This window comes from Lontra canadensis, unplaced genomic scaffold (assembly GCF_010015895.1).
Source record: "Lontra canadensis isolate GAN:19392208 unplaced genomic scaffold, GSC_riverotter_1.0 scaffold5, whole genome shotgun sequence".
Classification (NCBI taxonomy): Eukaryota; Metazoa; Chordata; class Mammalia; order Carnivora; family Mustelidae; genus Lontra; species Lontra canadensis.
The window spans coordinates 39,231,572-39,256,028 of record NW_022630999.1 but is presented as its reverse complement, the minus strand read 5'-3'; the positions used below and the strand labels follow the sequence as shown (position 1 = coordinate 39,256,028).

General features: G+C 37.3%; 1 protein-coding gene across 7 annotated transcripts in view; it reads right to left on the bottom strand.

Annotated features, from left to right (window-relative positions):
- NSD1 (nuclear receptor binding SET domain protein 1) overlaps positions 1–24,457 on the bottom strand; it is a 147,572-nt gene that overhangs the window by 8,710 nt on the left and 114,405 nt on the right. For 6 of the 7 annotated variants that reach the window (XM_032851908.1, XM_032851910.1, XM_032851907.1 and 3 more), the window contains 9 exons: positions 20,985–21,185; positions 19,481–19,660; positions 16,278–16,434; positions 14,406–14,611; positions 11,984–12,096; positions 6,984–7,253; positions 5,481–5,597; positions 4,097–4,238; positions 1,476–1,582 (listed from right to left, as the gene is read on the bottom strand). In XM_032851908.1, the coding sequence (XP_032707799.1) occupies positions 1,476–1,582; positions 4,097–4,238; positions 5,481–5,597; positions 6,984–7,253; positions 11,984–12,096; positions 14,406–14,611; positions 16,278–16,434; positions 19,481–19,660; positions 20,985–21,185 (1,493 nt within the window). The remainder of the gene's footprint in view (positions 1–1,475; positions 1,583–4,096; positions 4,239–5,480; positions 5,598–6,983; positions 7,254–11,983; positions 12,097–14,405; positions 14,612–16,277; positions 16,435–19,480; positions 19,661–20,984; positions 21,186–24,457) is intronic. The other variant, XM_032851914.1, reaches the window with a different exon arrangement.

Here is a 24,457-nt window from a genome sequence, read left to right as displayed (position 1 = left end):
TCCTGGTGCAGCCAGCAGGTCTCCTCCATGATCTTTGTAGCCCACCCTTGGTTACCAAACCCCATGGGTTTCACATTATTTATCTTGGACTAGAAACATCCAGGATCAATCTGATCTATTACTATCCCTCAGTGATCTCCCATTTCTTAACTTCTGCCCTCAAATTTCTCTCTCACTGATCCATGTGTAAAATATTACATAAATGTTATGGATGCAAAAACGGATATCCCTAGTGAATGTAATACCATTAAACCTGGGTTAAACTCCGTTATTATTTTGATTTATAGGTAATAAACTGGACACCTTAAGGAACAAATCCATTTAACTGACTAAAGAAAAAAACCCTCAAATAGAAACGTAATTTTCCTAATTTATAAAAGAATAATTGGTGGGTGTTCACTATCTCTATGTGTTTTCGCTCAAAACAATTACCCCCGGGGTGCCTGAGTGGCTCATTCGGTTAAGCATCTGCCTTTGGCTCAGGTCATGACCCGGGGTCCTAGAATCAAGCCCCATGTCAGGCTCTGCTTCTCCCTCTCCCCCTGCCTGCCACTCCCCCTACTTGTGCTCACTCTCTGTCAAACAAATAAATAAAATCTTAAAGAAGAAAAAAAAAAAAAAATTACTCCCCCTTTAGTTATTGGGTTTTGTGCTGATTTACATTTTTCAGTTCTTAACACTGACTTCCATAATCAAAAAAGCATAATGGGAAATAACCAACTTGAGTCACTATGTACTTTTCATCAAAACTAAACTTCACTTTTCAGTGTAATGTAACTTAGGATAGAAAAATCTGGATGCATGTCCATTCATTATATAAAAAATTTAATTCACTAAAGACAATGGTTAGTCACTAAAGACTATGCAACAGCAAGGAAAAAGATTTTATAATACTTAAAAAATGTAGGATACAGATTTGTAAGTAATTCTTTACAGAATTATAAGCCAGTTAAAATGCACATAAAAATTCAGGGATTAAGAAACAACAATTCTTATACTTTGTTAAGATAAGATTAAGGGTCCTATGTTTATCTACAGTGTTACACTACATTCAGAATCTTAAATTCAATATTGGATTCTTTGAGATCTTTAAAAAGACAATGACAGGAAGAGACAGACACAGATACCAAGAATCTAAGAAGCTTATTCAGAAATGTGAGTGAGATTAGCTGAGACCAATAAAGACATGGTTAGTAACCTACTTATGGCTTCCTATTTTATAGCTTTTGTAGCTAGAAAAGTATCACCAATCAGAAGTCAGACTGCTCAAAAAAAAAAAAAATTTCAACAACACCTATAGATCTGCTCTTGAATAACCAAACTGATCATCGGAATGCTTAGTTAAGTGCCAGCAGCCCTAATGACAACAATCCAATGTCATTATTCCAAAAAGACATCTTAAAAGAGTCAGCTGTGCCACTGGTTAGGGAGGGAGGACCACACCATTATTTCTGATGGAAACATGTGGAAGGTACCTTTGGCCTTACACCCAAAAAGCCACTGCAGTTTGGGGCTCCACATTTGCAAACAGTCTTTCCATTCCCAAGACATTCTAGGTTGTAGTTGAAGGTAAGTTCAGTGCCTGCATAAAAGACCATGAAAATATTAATATCTATGATTTTAATTACATTACTTCTGTATTAACCACAAAGGATACGGACTTGCAAGAGAACAGATTTTTCAGAGGATAGAAGGGATTTTTAACTCTAATCCCACTATACTAATGAAATACAAATAATTCTAATCCTATATTATTAATAAGCAAAAACAACTTAATAAGAGAAAAACCGATAAAGGTTGATAAGTAATATTTAAAATAACTTTTACTTTAGAGATGTTAATTATCCTAAGTTGTTTTTTATTTTCTAATAAATTCAGATCCAAAATAAAAATTCATTACCGAAACAAACAACAACTCACTGTGCTAAGCACTGGGAATGCAAGTATATGAAGAAAACCTGTTGATCTGTGCCAAACCTAGCAGAACTTAAGGAGATGACATCTTGACATCTCAATACAAAGTAATACTACAGAACTCTACACCACAGACTTGGGCCCTGGCTTTATATCCCTGTAATCACTATCTAGCTGGGTGATTTGAACCCTAAGTATATTTGTAAAACAGAGAAACCACCACCTTGCAAGCTTATTTAGAGAATATGACATAATGCACACAGCAGTAATTTGTAAACTTTAAAAAAGAGATGTACAAATTTAAAGTACAAATTGTCCCCTTTCTCTAAAAAGTGCATCTTATCAAAACTAAGAAAGGAAATAAAACCCACAACCATTCAAATTCAAAGCACATTAAGGAAGGCCTAACAAACACAAGAATTTTATGTATGTATACAAAGAGATTAACTCTGGGTTGGGTAATGGTTCACTCACCATTAAGTGTGAAGTGACAATTATTTGATCAAAATGATCAAATCTTAGCTCTCCCATTGCAGACTGACCTTTCTTCCATCAATGAGATAAACTTATATATATAGTTTTAGATCTAGTATTAGATTACTATAGATCACTTTTTATTTATTCAGCTAAGCAAATTATAAAGCAGCTGTCTTATATTTAGGGGTCCAAATGGTACAAAAACTGGACTTACTCACGGCCTGGTGAGAGGTTCACACTGCAAGGAGCTTGCAGGAACTGAGACTGACCAAGGTAAGAGTAGGGTTCTGTCTCCCCTCTGACATTTACTGTGAAATTACTGAATGATAGATAATTCTACTCATACTACTCCTTTCTTATTAAGAATTTATGTGTATAGAGCGCCTGGGTGGCTCAGTGGTTTAAAGCCTCTGCCTTCGGCTCAGGTCATGATCTCAGGATCCTGGGACCAAGCCCTGCATCGGGCTCTCTGCTCGGCGGGGAGCCTGCTTCCTCCTCTCTCTGACTGCTTCTCTGCCTACTTGTAATCTCTGTCAGATAAATAAAATCTTAAAAAAAAAAAAAAGAATTTATGAGTATATAACTGAGTGTTCATTAATTTAATGTGCTTATAATACAACTCAACCATATACCCAAATATAAGGTGGCAGGATACTAGACATAACCTGCTGCTTACTCACAATCCACTATGTAAATGTAACTGCACAAGGCATAAATCAGAAGGTATTGTACATAAAGGAAAGACTCATATCATTTTAGCAAAGAGCCCAATATACAACAATCCTTGAGGTCTGCACTCATGGGTTTGAAAGGGCATTGGAAAAAAGATAAACAAGGAAAAAATAAAGATAAACAAGGAGTATGACACTTGTGGTGGAAAGTATAACAGGTATTGAACAGTCCATGAACATGAATGAGTAAAGACAGCAAGCTGAAAAGTTCTGATTCAGTCTGTCAAGGCTGCAGCTCCACAGAACGCTGCATAGTACTAAGCATTCTGTCTCATTCCTCTCATCCCCACCATCCATCCCCAGACCGGAAGTCAAGTGAGGACAAGAACAAAGTCTGTGAATGCCCATACCATGCTACTTGAGATAAGTGAATACGGGAGAAGAGAGAAGAAAAATTTATGGCTAGAAATGGTAGAGGAATCCATCGCCATGAACAAAGACTAAAGTTACAAGTACATATATGTTGAAAGCAGTCAGGAGAGATAGAAGGACCAAAGTCTTGGGCCTGGATAACATTTGAGTAACTAATACATAGGACACACCCCCAGGATGGTTAGAGGTGCCAGACCCAAGAATCCAAGTAACACCGGTATCTAATACCATATACTTCACTAACATTTTTTAAAGGATTAAACAGGATAATATGCTTGGAATAGTGTCTAGCAGTGGTTGCAGGGGCTGAGGGGAGAGAAAATGGGGAATTAGTATTTAATGGGTAGTTTCATTTGGGGAAGATGAAAGGTTATAGAGATGGATGGAGGTGACAGCTGCACAACAGTGGGAATGATCTACTGCCACAAAACTGTACAATTTAAAAAAATGGTTAAATGAAAAACTTTATGTTATGTATATTCTGCCATACCATCATCACCACCAAAAATATTCCTTATTTCAGATTACAGGACATACGGGATTTTTCATTGATAAAACCTGAAATTCCTTTCTTAGCTCCAGAATCCTTAACTGATTCTTACCTGCTTTAATGTCACTCAGGGCAAAAAGACCAACACGGGTATCTCCATTCACAGACCATTTCTGTGTTTCACAGTTGGGCTGGCAGCAATGATTCATGAAGCGAGCATAGTTTCCTTTGGGACCAGCATCAATGATCCGGTCCTAGAATTCCAAGAGATGATGCTCATTAGATGTTTCCTGTATGTTCTAACAAGCTAGAGCTCCTTTTGTAAAGTTTGACAGTCCCAGGAGTGGTTCTCAAAGTGCAGTCACTAATCCAGCACTAGCACCACATCTATGACTTGTTGGAAATACAAATTCTTGGGCTGCACTTCAGATATACTAAAGCAGAAACTCCGAAGTCGGGGCACCTGGGTGGCTCAGTGGGTTAAAGCCTCTGCCTTCGGCTCAGGTCATGATCCCAGGGTCCTGGGATCAAGCCCCGCATCGGGCTCTCTGCTCAGCGGGGAGCCTGCTTCCCCCTCTCTCTCTGTCTGCCTCTCTGCCTACTTGTGATCTCTGTCAAAAAAAAAAAAAAAAAGAAAGAAACTCCGAGGTGGGGCCCAGCAATCTGTGTTATAACAAGCCCACTAGATAATTCTGATATATGCTGAAGTTTGAGGACCAATGCCCTAGAAGTAGCAGATTGCCCTATCCTCTCAATTAGGTGGTCCTGAACCCTGGTGGCACATTAGAAATCAGCTAAGGTTTTTTAACACTGACGCTCACACCCCATCCCAAATGAAGATCTGAACACCTAGAGGTGACAATCTCTTAAATTAAAGAGTTCAACTTAATAACTGTTCACAAAGTTCCACACCAGGAAAGAATTCAGTTACAACAGCCAACAGAAGGGTCCAGGGACAGTTAATAGACTTTAACATTCAGGTATAAGGAAGAATGTCTGATACACAGAAAATAAATACATTAGTCTACTGGAATTAGGAATGAGTCCCATATATAATTCTAGGCACTAATGAAATGAAAGTCCTCAGCAAATTCCTGTGATTGAAAAGATGACTTGAGTTCAGAAGTTGAGTTCTACAATTTATTATGACCTCCTCAATGCACTAAATATTAACAAATCAGTTTCTCAATCTGTAAAATAAAAGGGTGGAAGAATGATTATTTACTTGGCTGGCTTCAGGTTTTAATCTTATACGAAAAATGCTAAAAGACCTAATACCCAACTTGTATTGGACAGTTCAAAAAGAATGCCAATAGCAGCTCTGTTGACTCTGGCAAGGGGTGTATAGCCAGAAATGAGCAAATTTATCTACTCCAGAACCTTGACAAAGCAAACTCTATGAAGATGCGGTTTTGGCAGTAAACTACATGCCTACAAACACTATGGCTGGGAAAATGTCAATTTCCCAGGCTTATAACGATGGAAATAACACTTACTTTGTCCAGAGTAAGCATATAGAAATTAGTGATGTCATGTTCTTGGGCATAACGAATTCGAGCTCTGCACTCTTCTTCATCTATTAGCTCACCCACATACTCATTCACAAATTCACCCTAGAACAAGAAACAGTTCTTAATGGCAAAAAACTCAACTTGTGTTCCCAGATATACCTTATCTTTTAAAAAATTAATGAAAACAAATCTCCAAAGCAGTTCACGTACATATACCTAGTCAATTTAACAAAGGTTTATTCAAGAAACATAAATATGATGCTTCAACTATTTGACAATGTAAAATACCTCCCCACTCCTATCACTGTCACCAGGACAAAGACTGGGATACACTGGACATTAGAGATCAACTAACACAGAAGTAGGTAAACTACTCTATGAAGTAGGGCTCCATTAAAATGGTGATATACATAGTCGATCCCTTTAAATGCCCCAAAACCTGAAAACCAGTTTCCATAAACTATGTTCCTTTTCCTTTGACTATGCCCTGTCTGCCGCCCTTCCACATTTTACACTACTGTCCTCCTGATTCACTGAGCTACAGTCATACTGGCTTTCCCTCAGGCTGTCTGCTTTGCCAGCAGTGCTTTAACACTCACCTATCTTGAGCCAAAAACTTCTCATACTTCAGTTCTCAGCTTAAAACATTCTCTGACTCAAAGCTAGTTTCAGGCCCTTTACCATTTACTGTATGCCTCTAGAACCCTTTGTGCTTCCACACTGGGTGACTACTTGATCAATGTCTCTCCCCCTTAGAATGTAAACTTTATGAAAGCATGGACTATGCCTCTCTTATTTATCACTGCATTTGTACCACAATGCCTGGCACACTGTAGATATATAACAGCTACTGAGCAAATAACAGAACAGCCAATATTCACATCATTTTCTAGACACGAACTTCAGTAAAATTCTTCAAAAAGCATAACTAGAGTAAGGTTTATTTTATTAAAAGGTCAAAAAAGACTTATTCTACAAAAAGACTATATAATATTCTCTATTAGAAACTTGCAGGTTTGTCTAAGTTTGAAGTTGAAGATGTTACTGCACTTTTATTAGAGAAGGCCTAATCCTCTTCTTCATTTTCCATGAACAAAAACTGATTTTCCCTTAGTAAAAACAGATTTTATTTCACTATGTGTTTAACACCTCTATATCACATACTCATTATCCCCTACCTCTTAACTACAAGTTCCAGGATTGTCACAAAAGAGCAAATAAAACCATGGTATCTCTATGAATTTCACTTTTTCATCCTCATACAACATGAACGTGATCAATACCAAGGACTTTAGAGGTAAAGGAGACTATCCTCAAGCATCTAAACTCTAGAAAGACACAGCAGGACCCAAGAATAATGTTAATCCTTACACTATGTTTTCTTTCCTCTAATGATCATTTTCTCATATTCAACAAGAATAATTACCCATATTAAGCAATTGTAAAGAAGGAAAAAAAAATCTGGAAATTATGAAAAATTTTCTTCACCTTTTTAATATCTGTTTTTGTCCGGAGACCCCAGCCCCTCTGTAATGTGCGGAAAATTTCAACCTCTGGATACTGGCGCTTAGTGAAGCACTGGTTTTGGCAGCGCCCTCCAGCAGGACACACTGTGGGGTGGCACTCATAGAGCAGCATGCGATTGATGCACTCAGAGTCTATCCCACAGGGGTTATCATCAGTAGCTTTACAGTTACAACGGGGAATTTCAGACAAGTCTGCAGTGAAGATCTGTACCCTGCCAATAGGACGGTTCACCTGTAGAAGAAACGCATACCACAGAACATCAGACTAGTCAACACAAGACAACTCAGGACCTATAAAAGTTAGACTTCTTTTCTTTGAAGTTGCATGCAACATTTTACATGACTTGGAACTTAGGATATTATTCACAATAGCTAAATGTGGTATAAGTAATGGAATATTATTCAGCTTAAAAAGAAAGGAAATTCTCACATGTTACAACATGGACAGACCTGGAGGACATTATGTTATGTGAAATAAATCAGTGACAAAAAGACAAATACCGTATGTATATAAGGTACTTAGAGTAGTGAAAATCATAGAGGAAAAAGTAGAATGGTAGTTGCCAAGCAATGAGAGGAGGGGAGAATGGAGAGTTAATGCTTAATGGGTACAGAGTTTCAGTTTTAACAGATGAAAAGAGGCCTAGAGATGGATGATGGTAACGAATGCAAACATTATGAATGCATTTAATATCTTTAATATGCATTTAATATCTGAACTTTATGTTTAAAAATGATTTACCTATTTTATCTATATTTCACTACAATAAAAAAATTGGAGGAAAAAAGATTAAGTCTGACATAAAAGCTTACTTAATAAACAAATTATGGATCCCACAAAAATTTTTTAAAAATCACTTTATGAATATCGTAATTTCAAAGTTGGTAGGCCAAGTGAAATATAAACTGGGTTTCTGCTATTACCACATGGTGGCGCCATGTTAGCTGCTACACTAAAAAAGAATTTTTAACTAGCAAATGGTTGACATGAAAACGTCTTTGGGTAACTGGGATTCCTCCCGTATGTGAAGAAATATTTTTAATATTTACTACCATAGTTTGAAATCTTTTTAATAGACTACAGCAATGTCACTCGTATTTATTCAGTACTGGTGCTAGTACTAAAAAACTACAGTGAAAATCTGGTGATAAAACATAGAGGTCAAACAGCCTCTGTAACACTGAAGGTGTTAGCATTTTCCAAATGCTAGCAACAATGCTGAAGAAAAAAAAAAAAAAAAACATTCCACAACACAAATGCTGATTTGGGCACTATGAGAATGAGTCTCCCCTACCTGGTATTGGCGGCAACAGTCAAACCGTGCATCATCAAAAACCCATCCCATACATAAAAATTGGCTTTTCAGGAATTTTGTGATTTTGACAAATCACTTCACTTGCAAGATTAGTGTGAGAATAAGAAATACATGTAAAAAGAAAAAGAAATACATGTAAAAAGACTACAGAGTCTACCAACCTCTTAAAACATGGCAGATAGTATAATTTTCTTTCTTTTAATATCCATTTTATTATTTGTCACATAAAATATTCTAGAATATCACATCCATTCAATCTAAAATCACTATGACTGGGGCGCCTGGGTGGCTCAGTGGGTTAAAGCCTCTGCCTTAGGCTCAGGTCATGATCTCAGGATCCTGGGATCGAGCCCCGCATCAGGCTCTCGGCTCAGCAGGGAGCTTCCTCTCTGCCTGCCTCTCTGCCTACTTGTGATCTCTCTCTCTGTCAAATAAATAAATAAAATCTTAAAAAACCATAGTAATAAAATATGACTGGGGCACCTGGGTGGCTCAACTAAGCATCCATGAGCTCAGGGCCATGAGTTCAACCCTCGCATTGGGCTCAAAAATATAAAATACAAAACAAAATGAAGGGGTGCCTGGGTGGCTCAGTGGGTTAAAGCCTCTGCCTCTGGCTCAGGTCACGATCCCAGAGTCCTGGGATTGAGCCCCGCATCGGGCTCTCTGCTCGTCGGGGAGCCTGCTTCCTCCTCTCTCTCTCTCTCTGCGCCTACTTGTGATCTCTGTCAATAAATAAATAAAATCTTTTAAAAACAAAAACAAAATGAAATCACCATGATTAACAAGTTTTTTCCATCCTCTAAATTCCCAAAAGGTTTCACTTCTAACATTTTAGTTTTTGCCTCTTAACAATATTATAAAATCTCCAATCTGTCTGCAGAAGTATATTGTTCTCAAACCCGTTCTTGATAACACCTTACAAGGATGTAACTCTGCCAGATCCTCTTTCCAGATACTTCAAAATACAGGCAAAAACTGTAGACTCTTGAGGGTGCCTGGGTGGCTCAGATAGTTAAGGGTCTGCATTTGGTTCAGGTCATAATCCCAGAGTCCTGGAAGCGAACCCTGTCGGGCTCCCAGCTCAGTGGGGAGCCTGCTTCTGCTGCTTTCCCTGTTTGTGCTGTCTCACTCTCCCTGCCCTAATAAATAAATAAAATCTTTTAAAAAAAAAACCACACACACAAAACCGGTAAACTTTCTGTTAATGGAGGAATACTCCTACCACATGCAAATGGAAGTCACAATCCTGAGGAAAGCAAACTCTAAGGGGACAGAAAGTAAGGACTGACTCAATCACCTCAGACTGCAGGTCCTACACACAGGGCATTAGAACACAGATAACCTGTTTCAAGGTATCTTTACCTGACCTCCCTCCCATGAAAGTTTCATTCTACTCCTTTTCTTTCTATAAAAAAATATATTTCTATCATTCTTTCTTAACATCTGATCTAACCTGTTATTAATCCCAAATAAGTTTCTTGCCTAACATATAAACAAACAAACAAAACACACAGTTAAGAATATAGATACATAAACAGTTAAATGCTCACTCTAGATCAGGGATTAACAAACTTTTCCTAGAAAAGGCCAGACAGTAAATAGTGTGGGTTCTGCAGGCTACAGATTTCTGGTGTGTGTAGCTCAATTCTGTCACTGTAGCATAAAAGAAGCAAAATAAATAAGATGGATGAATGTCAAAACTTCATTTATGGACACTAATATTTGAATTTCATGTAATCTTCACGTCCCTGGAAATATTCTTCTCATTTTTATTTTTACCCCAACCACAGTAAGCCAGATTTGGTCCACAGACTATAGTTTGCTAACCCTTGTTCTAAAAGTTTTTCCTGGAAACGTTATTTGTTTGTTTTTAAAAAGGCGTGGAAGGGGTATGGAGAGGAAAGAAGTTGGCTTCTAAATTCTGTGATTTAGATCAATTCCAGGAAGCTGTTCTCTCAAGAGCTTCCTATGCTTGACGGGCTACTCTGAAATACCTCCCTTGCTGTTATCTGACACCTATTACTGTGAGAACCAGATTCTTTTCCCCTTTTTGAGGCCTAACTACACTTAGAACTCCGTGCACTATGTTATATCTCCATGCACAATAACTCCATTTAACTCTCAGTATACCACCATCATTTAGACCCAATTTTAAGTTTTGAATATATTTTCTTCAGCAGTTTTATCTATAAGGATGATTATTTTATGAATTTTATTCTTTCTTCGAGGTCTTCTGAAGATCAAAAAGAAAATTCACTTAAAAAAGAGAGAAAGAAGGAAAGGAAAAAAACCTTCCTCACTCTATCCTGCAACTACCAAAAATATCCACTAAACCCTTTTAAAAAATCTAAGCTACATTATGGAATTTTAGTGTTCTTAATTACCTGTATCTCATAACATTTTACTATTTCATCGTTATTCATAGTTACTAATTAGTGTTTTCCACCATTACCAAAAAAGACTAAACTAACAAAACAGAAAAATAATGGTATCACAAAAGCTTATGCATGCAACAGTGAAACAGTGACACTTTAGTAGTTTCTCTATTGCATTGCCCAAAGTATTAAATAACCTTTCTAGAAAGCATGAAAGATTAGGGATAACATCTTTATAGTATGCTTTTAGTAGGGTTGCTTTATTGAGGAAATAAAAATCTAGGACACCTGCTTAAATTTGAATTTCGGATTTTTTTTTTTTTTAAGTTTTTTTAGTTTAAGTATGTCCCATGGAATACTTGGGATACACTTGATCACACTAGACTCTAAAGATGGTGGTGAAATTGATCCGTATGTGAAACCTCAGACTCTAAGACTTCAGAAACCCAAATATTAATGGGTACACTAACAATGAATTTCTATTGACAAAAAAGAAATATGGTATTCTTATTCAGGAATGACATCACCACAAATACTCTACAATAAGAACCTGGGCAGTCTCACGTTGTTAACAGAGCTAATAGTATTCTTTCATGTTTTCTGATGTTTGAACACTACAACTCACTTAATAAAACTCAGGTTTTTAAAAGAGTGGTTTTAGTAAATACTTACTAAAATGTCTGATAAATTTGTTCATTATTCCTACATTTTTACTTCTGTATATTATTCATAAAAATGATTTAAAACATTAAAAAATACAAAGGGTCCACTGGACCCAGATGATAAATGGTGATGGCTCTTATTAGGCACATCAGGGGTTAGGTACACCTAACATGAATTCTCCTGACCTTGGGAAACCTAATCATACTGGTTACCTAAAATATCTTTAGTATCAGACATTACCAAGAAGACTTACCATGTGTATTAGTCATACTATCTCAGGGCTATTTATAATTTTTTATCATGCATCTTGAATCCCCTTCAAACTGTAAGATGTTGCTTGTGCAGACTCTAATCCAGTCCCTTCTATAAGAAGACTTTCCAAGGCAAAAGAAAAAGTTATCAACACACAACTGACTTTATATAAACTGTAGACAATGTGTGAGGAATGGTGCTCTGGAACTTTTTCTTATCTTCTTTCAAGTTCACACCTCTACCTAGAGCAACTGTGCTTGTGCTTCCAATCTTCTTCATGAACAGAGCAGGAAGACAGCACTCTATAACAGGGTCTCTCCTGGAGAACAGAGTCTCCTGCAGTCTTTTCTCACCTTTATATGTTTGTAAGGCGGCGGTTTCTTGTCATTCTTTCGGTCTTCCTGGAGCTGTCTTAGCTCTTTCTGGGCCTTTAACTCCTCAAACCTTGCTGCAGCTTCCTGAAGAGCTAAGAAAACACACAGCACAAGTCACTTAATCTTGGGTGGAGTAGTTTGTCTTTTTTCCCCCTTTAAAGTTGGGGAAAAAATCCATGCTTTAGACAATAAAGTCAGCCAGCACTGGACCGCCTGGGTGGCTCAGTCAGTTAAGTGTCTGCCTCCAGCTCAGGTCATGATCTCAGGGTCCTGGGATCAAGCCCCGCACTGGGCTCTTTGCTCAGCAGGGAGCCTACTTCTCCCTCAACACCCTTCCCCGACTTGTGCTCGCTCGCTAATTACCAAAAAAAAAAAAAAAAAAAAAAAATCAGGCAGCATTATATGGAAAACTAAGAAGTACATATGACTGCTATTTTCAAGTTAATTTATAGTCCCCAGGGTATTCAGATATAGTATTAAGACAAAACACAATCTACTACTACACGGCACAATAAAGACTACCACCTTCAGAGGAAAATTTAAAACAAAAACAAATCTAGCTAAACGATTTGAAAAAGCCCACAAATAACATTTCCTAATGACAATGAAACTGTATCTGCTCAGCTAAGTCACTGTAGTTCATTAAGCTTAATTCTCTCCTCAGTTCTGAACCTCCTGTCTCTAGAAACATTCGGTCTTCTAGGTGCCAAGTAACATGCCGCGCTCGTCTGGAAGAATTCAGAGTTGAAGTTTCCCTCTCCTTCTTGCCTAATTCTCTAAAGAGAACCTGTTCTATTCCTCTCCTAAGATTCATTCTGTAAATATCAACTATTAGCTGTAATGATACACAGATCTTCATAGCTGATTTATATTCAAGTCCTGTACTTTCATATGCTTAAAAGACTGTAATATCTTAGAAGTCCAACAAAATCTTAAGATTCTCATTCTTTCCCACTTATAACAAATTTTTCATTCATTCTTTCAAAAATTAATTCCTTGTAACCTAGATTAAAAACTCTCAAAAGAACTCTAATTCTTCCCTCCTTTCCTCTCTGTAGCTTTCCCCATATTCTGTCAATTCTTTAAAGAAAACATCTCCTTTGGTCCATATCCCCTTTTCTCCATTTCCCTGCTAAACATCTAACAGAGCTTTTGTTGCCTGGAATCCTCTAAATTTTTTGTTCGTTGTTTTTGTTTTTTAAATTATCACTCCTTTCTTCATTCTATTATTCAGAATGTCCTGACTAGTCTACTTAATGTCTATTCAAGTACCCATCATCCTCTCCACCCCAGGGACACTTCACTGTGACAAGATTTTCTCTGCCTGGAACTACCAAAACAGTCACCTCACAGACATCCCTGGCCACAGCCTCTCATCTTCCACATTTCCCAAACTCAAAGATTTCTAAAAACTCTGCTCTGACCATGTAACTTACCTACCACCTTTTCTGGCTAACAGCCCTGTGTTCCCCCAACCCCACCTTAAGCTATAACACATAGCTAGAGGTCATTCACTCAACATGTTAGATTTAATATATGTTTTCCCATGCGCTGTTTTCTTGTTAACATTTTCATTTGTTTATTTCTTCACTTTCAGTGTGAGTGAAGAGTTAGGATTCTGGAGCCTGATTGCTAGAATTTGAAACTTTCCTCTTCACTTACTGGCCCTGGCACCTTGGGCAAGGATTTAAATTTTATGTGCCTCAGCTTCCTCATCTGTAAGGTAAGGATAAAGACATCTAACTTAAACTGTTGTCACAAGGACTTAAAGCAGAAAACTAAACAGGGCCTGGCAAACAACAAATGATAACGATTATTAAGGTTCACTCTTCAAAGTCTCAAGGGAAAAAACCAACCCATGACTGCCTCACAGTTATGCTTCCTCTTGGTCTATTCCCATAGCATAGCATGCACAGTTCTGCCACAACACACTATGAGTAACATTTTGACTGCTTTCATCTGTATCCAATTCCCCCATAAAAACACGTTATGTATTCCTTGAAGGCAGAGGCACCCAGCCAGCCTAGGGTTGAGGCATAGAAAGAACAGAATCCCAGAGCTTCAGCAGGGAGCCTGCTTCTCCCTTTGCCTGCCACTCCCCCTGCTTGTGCTCTCTCTCTCTCTCTTTGACAAATAAAAAAATAAACTCTTTAAAACAAAACAAAAAGATGTTGAGAAACCAACTGGTGAGACAAAAACCTCCCTAAAGGAAATTCCTGCTATATAAAGAAAGGCAAGGCTAAAAAATAATTATGCAGATCAACTTTCCTGTAAAATCTTATAGCTGCCCCAGAGAGAACACAGCTGCTAATGGAACATATGTGAATTCTAACACACAACAGAATAGATACGTGGGCAACAGAGGTCTGTGTTGGCCTGCGAAACAAAAGAATAAAGTTACCTTTTTTATATGTCCCATCCACTCCTTTGCCCATCTTATCCTTGCTGCTCACATCCCCCTCCATATAGGGAAAGACTCGGGCCTGATGTGTCCACAGATAGTCATTAGACCCAAAGAAGAGCACAGGGAACTCGCCCACATCATGTCTCATCTTATCGATATTGGAAGGTACAGCGCGAGGATGGCAGATCTCAGCTGGCCACCACCTGGGAAAGGTGAAAGTAAGGAAAGAAATCTTTAGAAGGCTCTTAAGACACTAGGAAAATGACCTATCTCTTAGGACATGAATAAGGAATGGTCCAACCTAGTGCACTTTTACAATCTAACTAGAGAACAATGAGTAATATATGTTGAAAACCTGAATGGCCACCCTCACAGATGTGCTCACATAGACACTTTTTAGACCCAGTTACTTTAAGGAAATTATAAAGGAAATAATAATTTAACAGTAAATAATAATTATCTCATATAAGATAGAAACAAAGCTTTGACTATAATGTTCACTTAAGTATTATCTATAAGAATGAAAACCTGGAAACAATCTAAATGCTCAACATTTAGGGAATGATAAAGTTACTACAGAATATGATACAATGAAATACAATTTGGCCTTTTTTTTTTTTAATTGGACAGAGAGAGAGAGAGAGAGAGAGAGAGAGAGAGAGAGATCACAAGTAGGCAGAGCAGCAGGCAGAGAGAGGGGGGAAGCAGGCTCCCCTCTGAGCAGGGAGCCCGATGCAGGGCTTGATCCCAGGACCCTGAGATCATGATCTGAGTCGAAGGCAGAGGCTCAACCCACTGAGCCACCTGGGTGCCCCTCAATTTGGCCTTTAAAAAGTAAAAGTTTCATTAATTGTGAAGGGTATAGAAAAATGACATCCCCCCTCCCAAAGACACCAAGAAATGCCTCTGAAAATAAAATAAAAAGCATGCAAATTTATGCTTTATCACTTCAGAAAGACAACTTGGCATTAGCTAGTTAAGCTGGAAACCCCTATTCCTAGAAAAACTGTGCGTGTACACTAAGGAAGATTGACAAAATGCTCATAGTCCAAAGAGGAGAATGGATAAAGGAACTGCACTATATTTTAAGACTATATCAAAAAGAAATGTAGAACAGCAAAGTATGAACTAGAGTACTGCACTACTACAAATCTCCGGAGCATAATAGTAAATGAGAAAAACAAGCTGCAGGAAAATACAGCAAGAATTTCTTTACGAAAAGGTCTACAACATGCAGAACAAAACATTATACATGTGGTAAACCATTACAGCAAGGCAAAGGAATAAAAAAACACAAAATGCAGTATAGTGGTTACCTCTAGGGGTGGGGAGAGACTGGATTCAGTAAAGAGTCATGGAGGGAACCTCAAAAGTACCAGCAATATGATATTTCTTTAAAATGGGAGGTACCATACACAGATGTTCCTTTCTAATCTTTTTAAATCATGCATGTTATGATATTCTTTTATATATTCTATGTTCAATAAAAATTTTAAAAAGGAAAAGATAAAAACTGAGCATAAATATAAGGCCAATTATTTTGAGGGTACATGCATTGGTGTGTCTCCAAATAAATATGCCAAACTGTTAGCAATCTATCTTCCTTGTTTATTATGGGTTTAATTTCATTAATGAATTTTCTACAGAGAATATGTATTATTCCCATATTTACAAAACATAAAAATGAGGTCTTTTTCTTATAATGGAAAATTAATGGGCAGAGAGGTTGACCTTGCTTAATAAGAAAAATTATTTAAAAAAGAAAGAAAGAAAGGAAAGAAAAAGAGTTAAGCACTGTATCTGGATCCAAAGAAACAGAAGATGGGATGGTAAAAGAAATCAGTGCCAGTCTCCTTCATGCTCACTCACCTGTATCGTCCAACTTTTACCCAGACAATTTCCCTGTAATGTGGCTTTTTGCCTGCCTTACAGTCATTGCAATACCAGTTTCCTTCAGGGATATCAATGTTCAGGCACTCCCGATGAAAAGCAGCAGGGCAAGAATCACAGCACAAAAGGCTGCCTCCTGTGGGAATCAAAAAAATGTGGCACTCAGAATCACAAGGCAGCACACAATGACCCAGATGAAACGGCTTTTGCTCCTAACCAATTATTTATCGCCCAGCGAAGGGCTTAGTAATTTAATTAGTTATTCACAAAGACTTTTCTTCATGAGCACTCCGCCCCTCTCCAATATTCCTGTGAACCACAACCTTGAGGGTTTGTTATATTCACAGCAAATAAACATGAGATCCCACTGGCAAAATTAGGTTAGGGCAGTGGTCAGAAGTCAACTTCCCAAAGTCAAATATGTGCATAATACACATTTCTTTCTCTTCACTAAAAGACAATACACTAAATTTTCCACAACATACAGTAAATAATCAAATCTATCTGAAAACTAAACAAATGAAAAAATGGCACAGTAATGTTTGACACTGAAGACAACCCTGTATGGTCACTTCCTTCCCCCTTTTAAAATGACTAACTCTTTAATCTTTTTTATGTTTTGCACTCTGATACCTATGGGCTCTTTTCAGATTATCATTTATGAACGCTCTAACCTAACACATATATTAAAAGGACACTATTACATTAAGGTGTAATTATCAAAATGTTAGAACAAGAGATTATAGCTACATGTTTCTTTGTAATACAAAAGTAAGATCTAGCAATAACAATGATTGCAAGATACTTTAAGATATCTAAACTGAAATTATCTGTGATTTTCAATGGTGACAAAAATTACAGGTACTAATGTGGTTTGTTGCCTAAACTTCAGTTAAAGTTCTCCCCCTCCATGGAGGTTTTCAGACACCAGGGTAATTAAATACATTGCAATGACAATGAATTTTCACTTGAAGATTTTTCAGAGTGACTCAATTTATTTATCTGAAGATGAAACCCATGGTTGCAGACTATAAAAAATTTCATATCAAGATGATTCATATTTAAGGAATATAATAAATACCCTATTATCTTATGCCAGAAATGAGCATGTTTCAAAGTCTTAGCAAAGTGTATGTCTACATCCATCTGGGTTTTACTATGCCCATTTTGCCTCATAATATCTTATAAAAAATTTAACATTTTGTGACCCCATCCTAACCATGCTAACTTTTTTCCTTTTCTTAATCATCTGAAGCAGGCTCTTAAAATAAGCTTTGGGGTGTTTATTTTTTGGGGGCCAGGACTGTGTGCTTATGACCCAACTCCTTTTCAGTTACAGAAGCTTTTCTCTTATCTCTGCTGTATATTGTAGCTTGATCCAGTGATATTTGGAAAAAAGACTTTTGCTACAATTTTGAAGAACTTGTTTACTCAATACATATAACCTGTACTCTCTGCTCTGAAACTCATATTTAGCTATTCCCGGGCATTTTGTAGCATGAGTTGAACAATCTTAGCATGGGATGTAAGAATGATGCAGAGTCCATAATTTATCTGACCCAGTAATATACCTTCTAGAACATCTCCTATTTATGCTTAGTTATTGCAGTTGAGTCACAATCTAATTAACAGTATAGTCTGCAAACTATATGGACTTGGAAGAAAAATCTCCCTTTTGCTAAGTTGGCTTTCATTATACACTAGAAATATTTCATGTACAAAAAAGGCCTTTGCACTAGGCCTTAAAAGGAGATCAGACAGCATGAAAAGAAATCTGCACATAAGAATACCCACTGAAGAAAGGCAAAGGACAGAGCTGAGGGGAAAGAGTGGCAAACAGTTTTGCAGGGAAGGACATATGATATGAGCTGAGAGAGAATATGAGAAAAGAAATCAACAGGATTTATCTGCATAGATGGATGGGAGGTAGGCAGAAGAGTTTATCTGGTGGCATATACATATATATATGAATATATATATATATATATATGAGTATATATATATATGAATATATATTAAAAGCCTAACACTATTCTAAAGGAGAACTATGTTTTAAGTTGAAGGGAAAAAAATATCAATTTTTCTTCATCCACTTTAGAAGAACTTTTAGAAATTAATATCCCTAAGAGTGAAAAAACATTTTATAGACATTCATAAATTCCTTCACTTTCCTTTTGTTCCATCCCTTTAAATTCATGACAAAATGATTTAACAAAAAAGAAACACAACTTTTTTATATAATACCACCTTCTAGAACTGTATACAACTATCTTAAGTAGTATCACTTAAAATTAAGCAATGGCTTTTTTTCTGATGGTGGGACTTGGGATGATTTATGATTAATTAATCATTTCCTCCATTTTTTATCTTTCCTTTCTCTCCTTCCAGATTTATTAAGATATAACTGATTTATAACATTGTGTAAGGTTAAAGTGTACAACAGAATGACTAGATATATGTATATACTGCGAAATGATTGCTGAAATAAGCTTAGTTAGAACATTCAACACCTTGCATACTTAAAATTTTTTTCATTTTGGTGGTAGTGAGAATTTTTAAGATCTACTCTCTTTAGCAGCTTGCAAATATACAATACAGTACTGTTAACTACAGTTACCATGCTGTACATTAAATCCCCTAAACTTGCCCATCTTCTAACTGGAAGTTTGCACTGTTTGATCATATTCCCCCATTTTTCAAGGACAATTTTATTTCCTTCCCCTTGTCTTTTCTTTATTGTATCATTTGTTTATTATTATTATTTTTTAGGATCTATTTCTTTGAGAGAATGTGTGCACACACATGCATGCGCCCAAAAGCTGGGGAGAGGGTAGTGGGCACGGTGAGAGAGAAGTTCAAGCTGACTCCACGCTAAGCACTGAGCCCAAGGCAGGGCTCAATCCCACTGCCCTAAGATCACGACATGAGCAAAAACCAATAGCGAGATGCTCAACCGACTGTGCCACCCAGACGCCCTTCATTTGTTCATCATTTTAATAAAAATAAAACCCCTCTCTATTTGGGGAAAAAACCCAAGTTTAAACGTTCTGTTATCATTAATTCAGAACATTACTTCCCAATATTTCTCTAGTAGCAAAGTGAAGAAAATTATTTTTGTTGCAGTTAGAATACTGTATTAATCTCTTTTTAGACTATTCATACATTAAGCAGTCATGTCTTACCTTCTGAGCATACGAAACACCAGCTAACATTAACATGCTCATGATTTCGGCAGCCCCGTCTAGGTGTGAAGTGATTAGGGCAGATGATACTGTTAGAAGCAAGAATCTTGGACCCGGCAGCCAGGCAAAAGTCATTGGCATGGTATGCCACAGGGCAGCGAACACAGCGCATCAGACGACCTAAAATTAGGAGAAGCAGGAAAACCAGGAGTAAAAGAGAAACAAAGAGATTAAACATAAAAGCAACGTGAGTTATTGAAATGTCTTTGTAAGCACTGAAAAAATGTCACTAGTAGAAGGAAGCACTACTAGGACAAGGGATCGTAAAACACACAACTCACTATGAAAAAGCTCAGATGGGAGCTATGTGATAAGCTGCCACAAGGCATCCGATCTCACAACTGTTAAGTGAGCCTACCTCACCAAAGAAAGCCCTATTCAATCCATTGCCCTGACTCCTAGGAAACCTGGCATCAGCCTCAAACTAAATACGGGAGATGTCACAACCTGAATAAAAAGACCAGCTAGGAGAAAGACTATGCTTGCTTTCAATGCCTGGTACTGTATGATTCTTAAAGCCTGAACTTTTAGGTGAATGAACCTTTTCAACCCTTCCAAATAAAGTATGACCTCTCATATACAGCACCTACTAAAAACCATTACCAAACCACCTAAATACAAACTACAATAGCAATTGAAAAGGGGAAGATAAGCTGATGGTTAAACTGTAATTTTGATCAAGCAAGTGAAATCACTGTACTTAAGACTGATGAGATCTACAGGCTCAGGAACTCATATTACAAAAGGTACTGCCAGTCTAATTAGAAGAAAAATCAAAACACTAGTAATTTTCCTGTTTGATCCCCTATGGGAGAAGCAGGGGCTCTTTGAGGATATAAGCATTTAACAACAGACACACAATATTTGGGTTAGGAAAAATTAGTAAGAGATCCCATTATTACTAAACAGAAATGTCTGTTTTCCCAATTGAGAACAGACTTAAAAGCTTAACTTTGCCTATTATAACCACAGGCACTTTTGGTAACCTCAGCTCTATAAAGCAGGAAAGAGGTTTCAGAATAGAAGTTTCCAATTTAAAAAACAAAACAAATTAACACAAAACAAAAACCTCAATTCTGCCCTAAATTTATGCATGAATAATATTACACCTGACAACCACAGATATAAAGGGTCCACAGGAAAAGAAAAGTACTTTAGTCTAATGGAGTAGAGAGAGGGAGACTTACAGCAGAACACTTTCTTAAACTAAACAACACATGAAATCCAAGTATTTGAAACCACCACATAACAATAGGGCTCCAAAGAATACAATGTGGGAACTGCTGGATTAGTCCATTATTTTCCCCTCTCTCACATAAAATACTGGTACTCTGACAAAAGCTAGAGAGGCCATGAAGAGACATGCCACACTGCATCTGGAAATACATGCTATCAATGAAACCAAGGTTCTGTAATTAGATCAGTTCATGTAATAAACACATACCTTTAGATGCAGAAACACTGGCTGGATTAGCAGCATGACAGGTTATACAGATGTGGAGGGAGCACCGGAAGCCCTTGTTCTGCATGACAGTGGGTGGATACTTCTGGACACATTCTTCATGGTAAAACTTTCCACACAAGGGCAAAAGGCACCTTTTAACATCTTCCCCACTCTGCTTACAAACAAAACAGGTATGGATTCCTGGTAAACAAAGGAAGGTAATAAATTAACACCAATTCAAGAATTCATCCAATGCTAAACCATTTAGACGAAAAGTTTATTAAGTACACAATTCTGTACCAAGTTCCAATATGGAATTCCATGCAATTCTCCAACACCGGCTGTGTGTCTTACAATTCAACTAAATTCTGAAACTATATACAAGGTAACATCATATCCCACAGGTTAAGGACTCAATTGGGCAAGATGGCCTTTGCCCCTAACTTCAGATGCCAATCTCAAGTTCAGGTTGTCACCTATACTTCTGACTGGCTATAAATCAGAGGTTCCTATAACCTGCACTTCCTTGGGTTTGATTAATTTGCTGGAACGGCTCAAAGAACTCAGAGAAACATTTTATTTACCGGATCACCAGTTTATCATGAAAAGATAATACTCAGGAATAGCTAGATGGAAGAGATGCAGAGGGCAAGGTATGAGGAAAGGGTGGGGAGCTTTCATTCCCTCTCCAAAAGCAACACTTTATTCTGAATCTCCACACACCCACCAATCCAGAAGCTCTCTGAAACCCATTCTTCTGGGTTCTGAGACTTCAGTGCATAGGCTGATTAAACCATTGGCCACTGGGAACTGACTCAACCTCCAGCCTCTGCCGCCCCCATTTCCCTAGAGATTAGGGGGAGAGGAGTGAAAGTTCTAGCCCTGTACTCAGAAGGTTGGCTCTCTTGGCAATCAAGCCCCCATCCTGAGGTGTGTCTTTTATTAACATAGTCAAACACACACAAAGAACATCTTGGTAACTCTCACCGCATAGGAGAGACCAAGGTTTTGGGAGCTCTGTGCCACAAGCTAAAGACCAAAATACGTATTTCTTATTATAAATCACAATATCACAATAAAGAACTTTGTAACAGACTAATTGGGCTGACAAGAACCTACCAAACAAAGTTAAGATCATTATTAAGTGAGAAACTCTTGACAATATATGCTTGCTGATATGATGCAATAGGAAGAACACATTACCTACAAAGCATTTCTGCCAAAAGAAAACTGATCTGAAATTAATCCAGCCTCTAGATCTAACTATAAATTTCCAGGAAATATGGAAGATAGGGCAACAAGTTAAAAGGACACCTGAAAGATGTAATAAACCAAATTTGCAATGCAGAAAATTTAGCAGGACAAATGACTGTCAAAACAAATAAACAACATTAAAAAACAGGATGGAGGTGTACTGTTGTAGATTAGAAGAAATTGAAGAGACATACCAAAAAATACAATAAAAGCAGTCTTATCTGGATCTTGATTAAAATACTGTAAAAAGACATCTTTGAGACATATGGAAAAATTGAAAATGGGACTGGGAAGTAGGTGACACACAGAAGTTACTATATAATCTTGCTACATATTAGATATATATATATTTTTTAAAGATTTTATTTATTTGACAGAGATCACAAGTAGGCAGAGAGACAGGCAGAGAGAGACAGAGGGAAGCAGGCTCCCCGCTGAGCAGAGAGCCCGATGTGGGGCTCAATCCCAGGACACTGGGATCATGACCCGAGCCGAAGGCAGAGGCTTTAACCCACCGAGCCACCCAGGCATCCCTAGATATATATTTTTAAGTTGTGTTAGATCTTTTGAAATATATGGGTAAAGCACCTGGTATTATATAAGACTGATGACTCAAAGAGCTGTACCCCTGAAACAAATATATTAAAAGAAATATATGGGTAGACAGAGGCAGAAAACTGTTAACTACTGAAGCTAAATGATGAATACATGGGATTACTTTATACTGTTCAACTTTTGTAAATGTCGGAGGATTTCTGTAATACAAAGTTTAAGAAAAGTGAAAAACAAAACAAAACAAAACAAACAATTACCTCTCTTTGAGAAGCCATACAAAGTAAGGGAAAGCCCAGGCTTGAGAGACAGACCTGAACATGAATCTTGCCTGTAACACTTGCTGGAAACAGGAATTCATTAAAATAACCCACCATAACTATAAACAGTAAGATAAGCCAGCTAATAGTGATTTTAAGAAAAAACTTTAATTATCCATTTGGAAAAAAGCAAACTTCTTACTGTCTGATGTCAATATTAAACTGGAATAACCTAAATTATGGTGTGGTCACTCCACATTAGAAAAATAGGGTGAGCCACAAGAAAAAAGAAATGACTCCCTTATTTTTACTCTATTCACCTAGGGTAAAATTTCCTACCCTCAAAAATAGTAGGGCACCTGGGTGGCTCAGTCGGTTAAACAACTGTCTTCGGCTCAGGTCATGATCCCGGGGTCCTGGGATTGAGTCCCACATCGGGCTTCACCTGCTCTGTGGGGAGCCTGCTTCTCCCTCTCCTTCTGCCTGCTACTCCTCATCTTGTGCTCTCTCTCTCTGTGTCAAATAAATAAGGTAAATAATCTTTAAAAAAAATTTTTTAAAGTTAAAATGATAGTAATAAATCTACCTCACATCATATAGAAAAATAAAGAACAGACCTTAGACATAAAGGTAAAACCTCAAACTATAAAATTTTCATTAGAAAACAAAGAAAAGCTTTATGACATTGGGTTATAAAAGATTTCAACATGACATCAAAGCACAAACTCTTTAAAAAAACAAGCTGATAAACATCATTTACAATTAAAAAACTGCTCTTCAAGGGACACCTGGGTGGCTCAGTCATTAAGCATCTGCCTTCAGCTCCAGTCATGATCCCAGGGTCCTGGGATCGATGCCAGCGTCAGGCTCCCTGCTCAGTGGGAAGCCTGCTTCTCTCTCTCCCACTCCCCCTGCTTGTGTTCCCTCTCTCATGGTCTCTGTCAAATAAATAAATAAAAATCTTAAAAAAATAAAATAAAAATAATAAACTGCTCTACAAAAGACATGATTAAGGAGAAAAAAAACAACAACAACAACCACCACCCACATACTGGTAGAATAATTTTCAAAGTATGTATCTGATAAATAACTAGTATCCAGAATATATATAATGAACTCTTAAAACTCAACAGTAAGAAAATAAACAACCTAATTTAAAAAAAGATTTGAACAGATACTTCATCAAGGAAGATGGCAAAAAAGCACATTAAAAAGAAGCACATCATTTGTCATTAGGAAAATGCACATTAAAACCACAATGAAGTACCACTACATATCTGTCCAAATGGCTAAAATTAAAAAGACTGACAATACCAAGTGTTGATGAAAATATGGAGAACTGAAACTCTCATCCATTACTGATGACAATGTAAAATGGTACACACACTCTGGAAAACAGTTTGGATG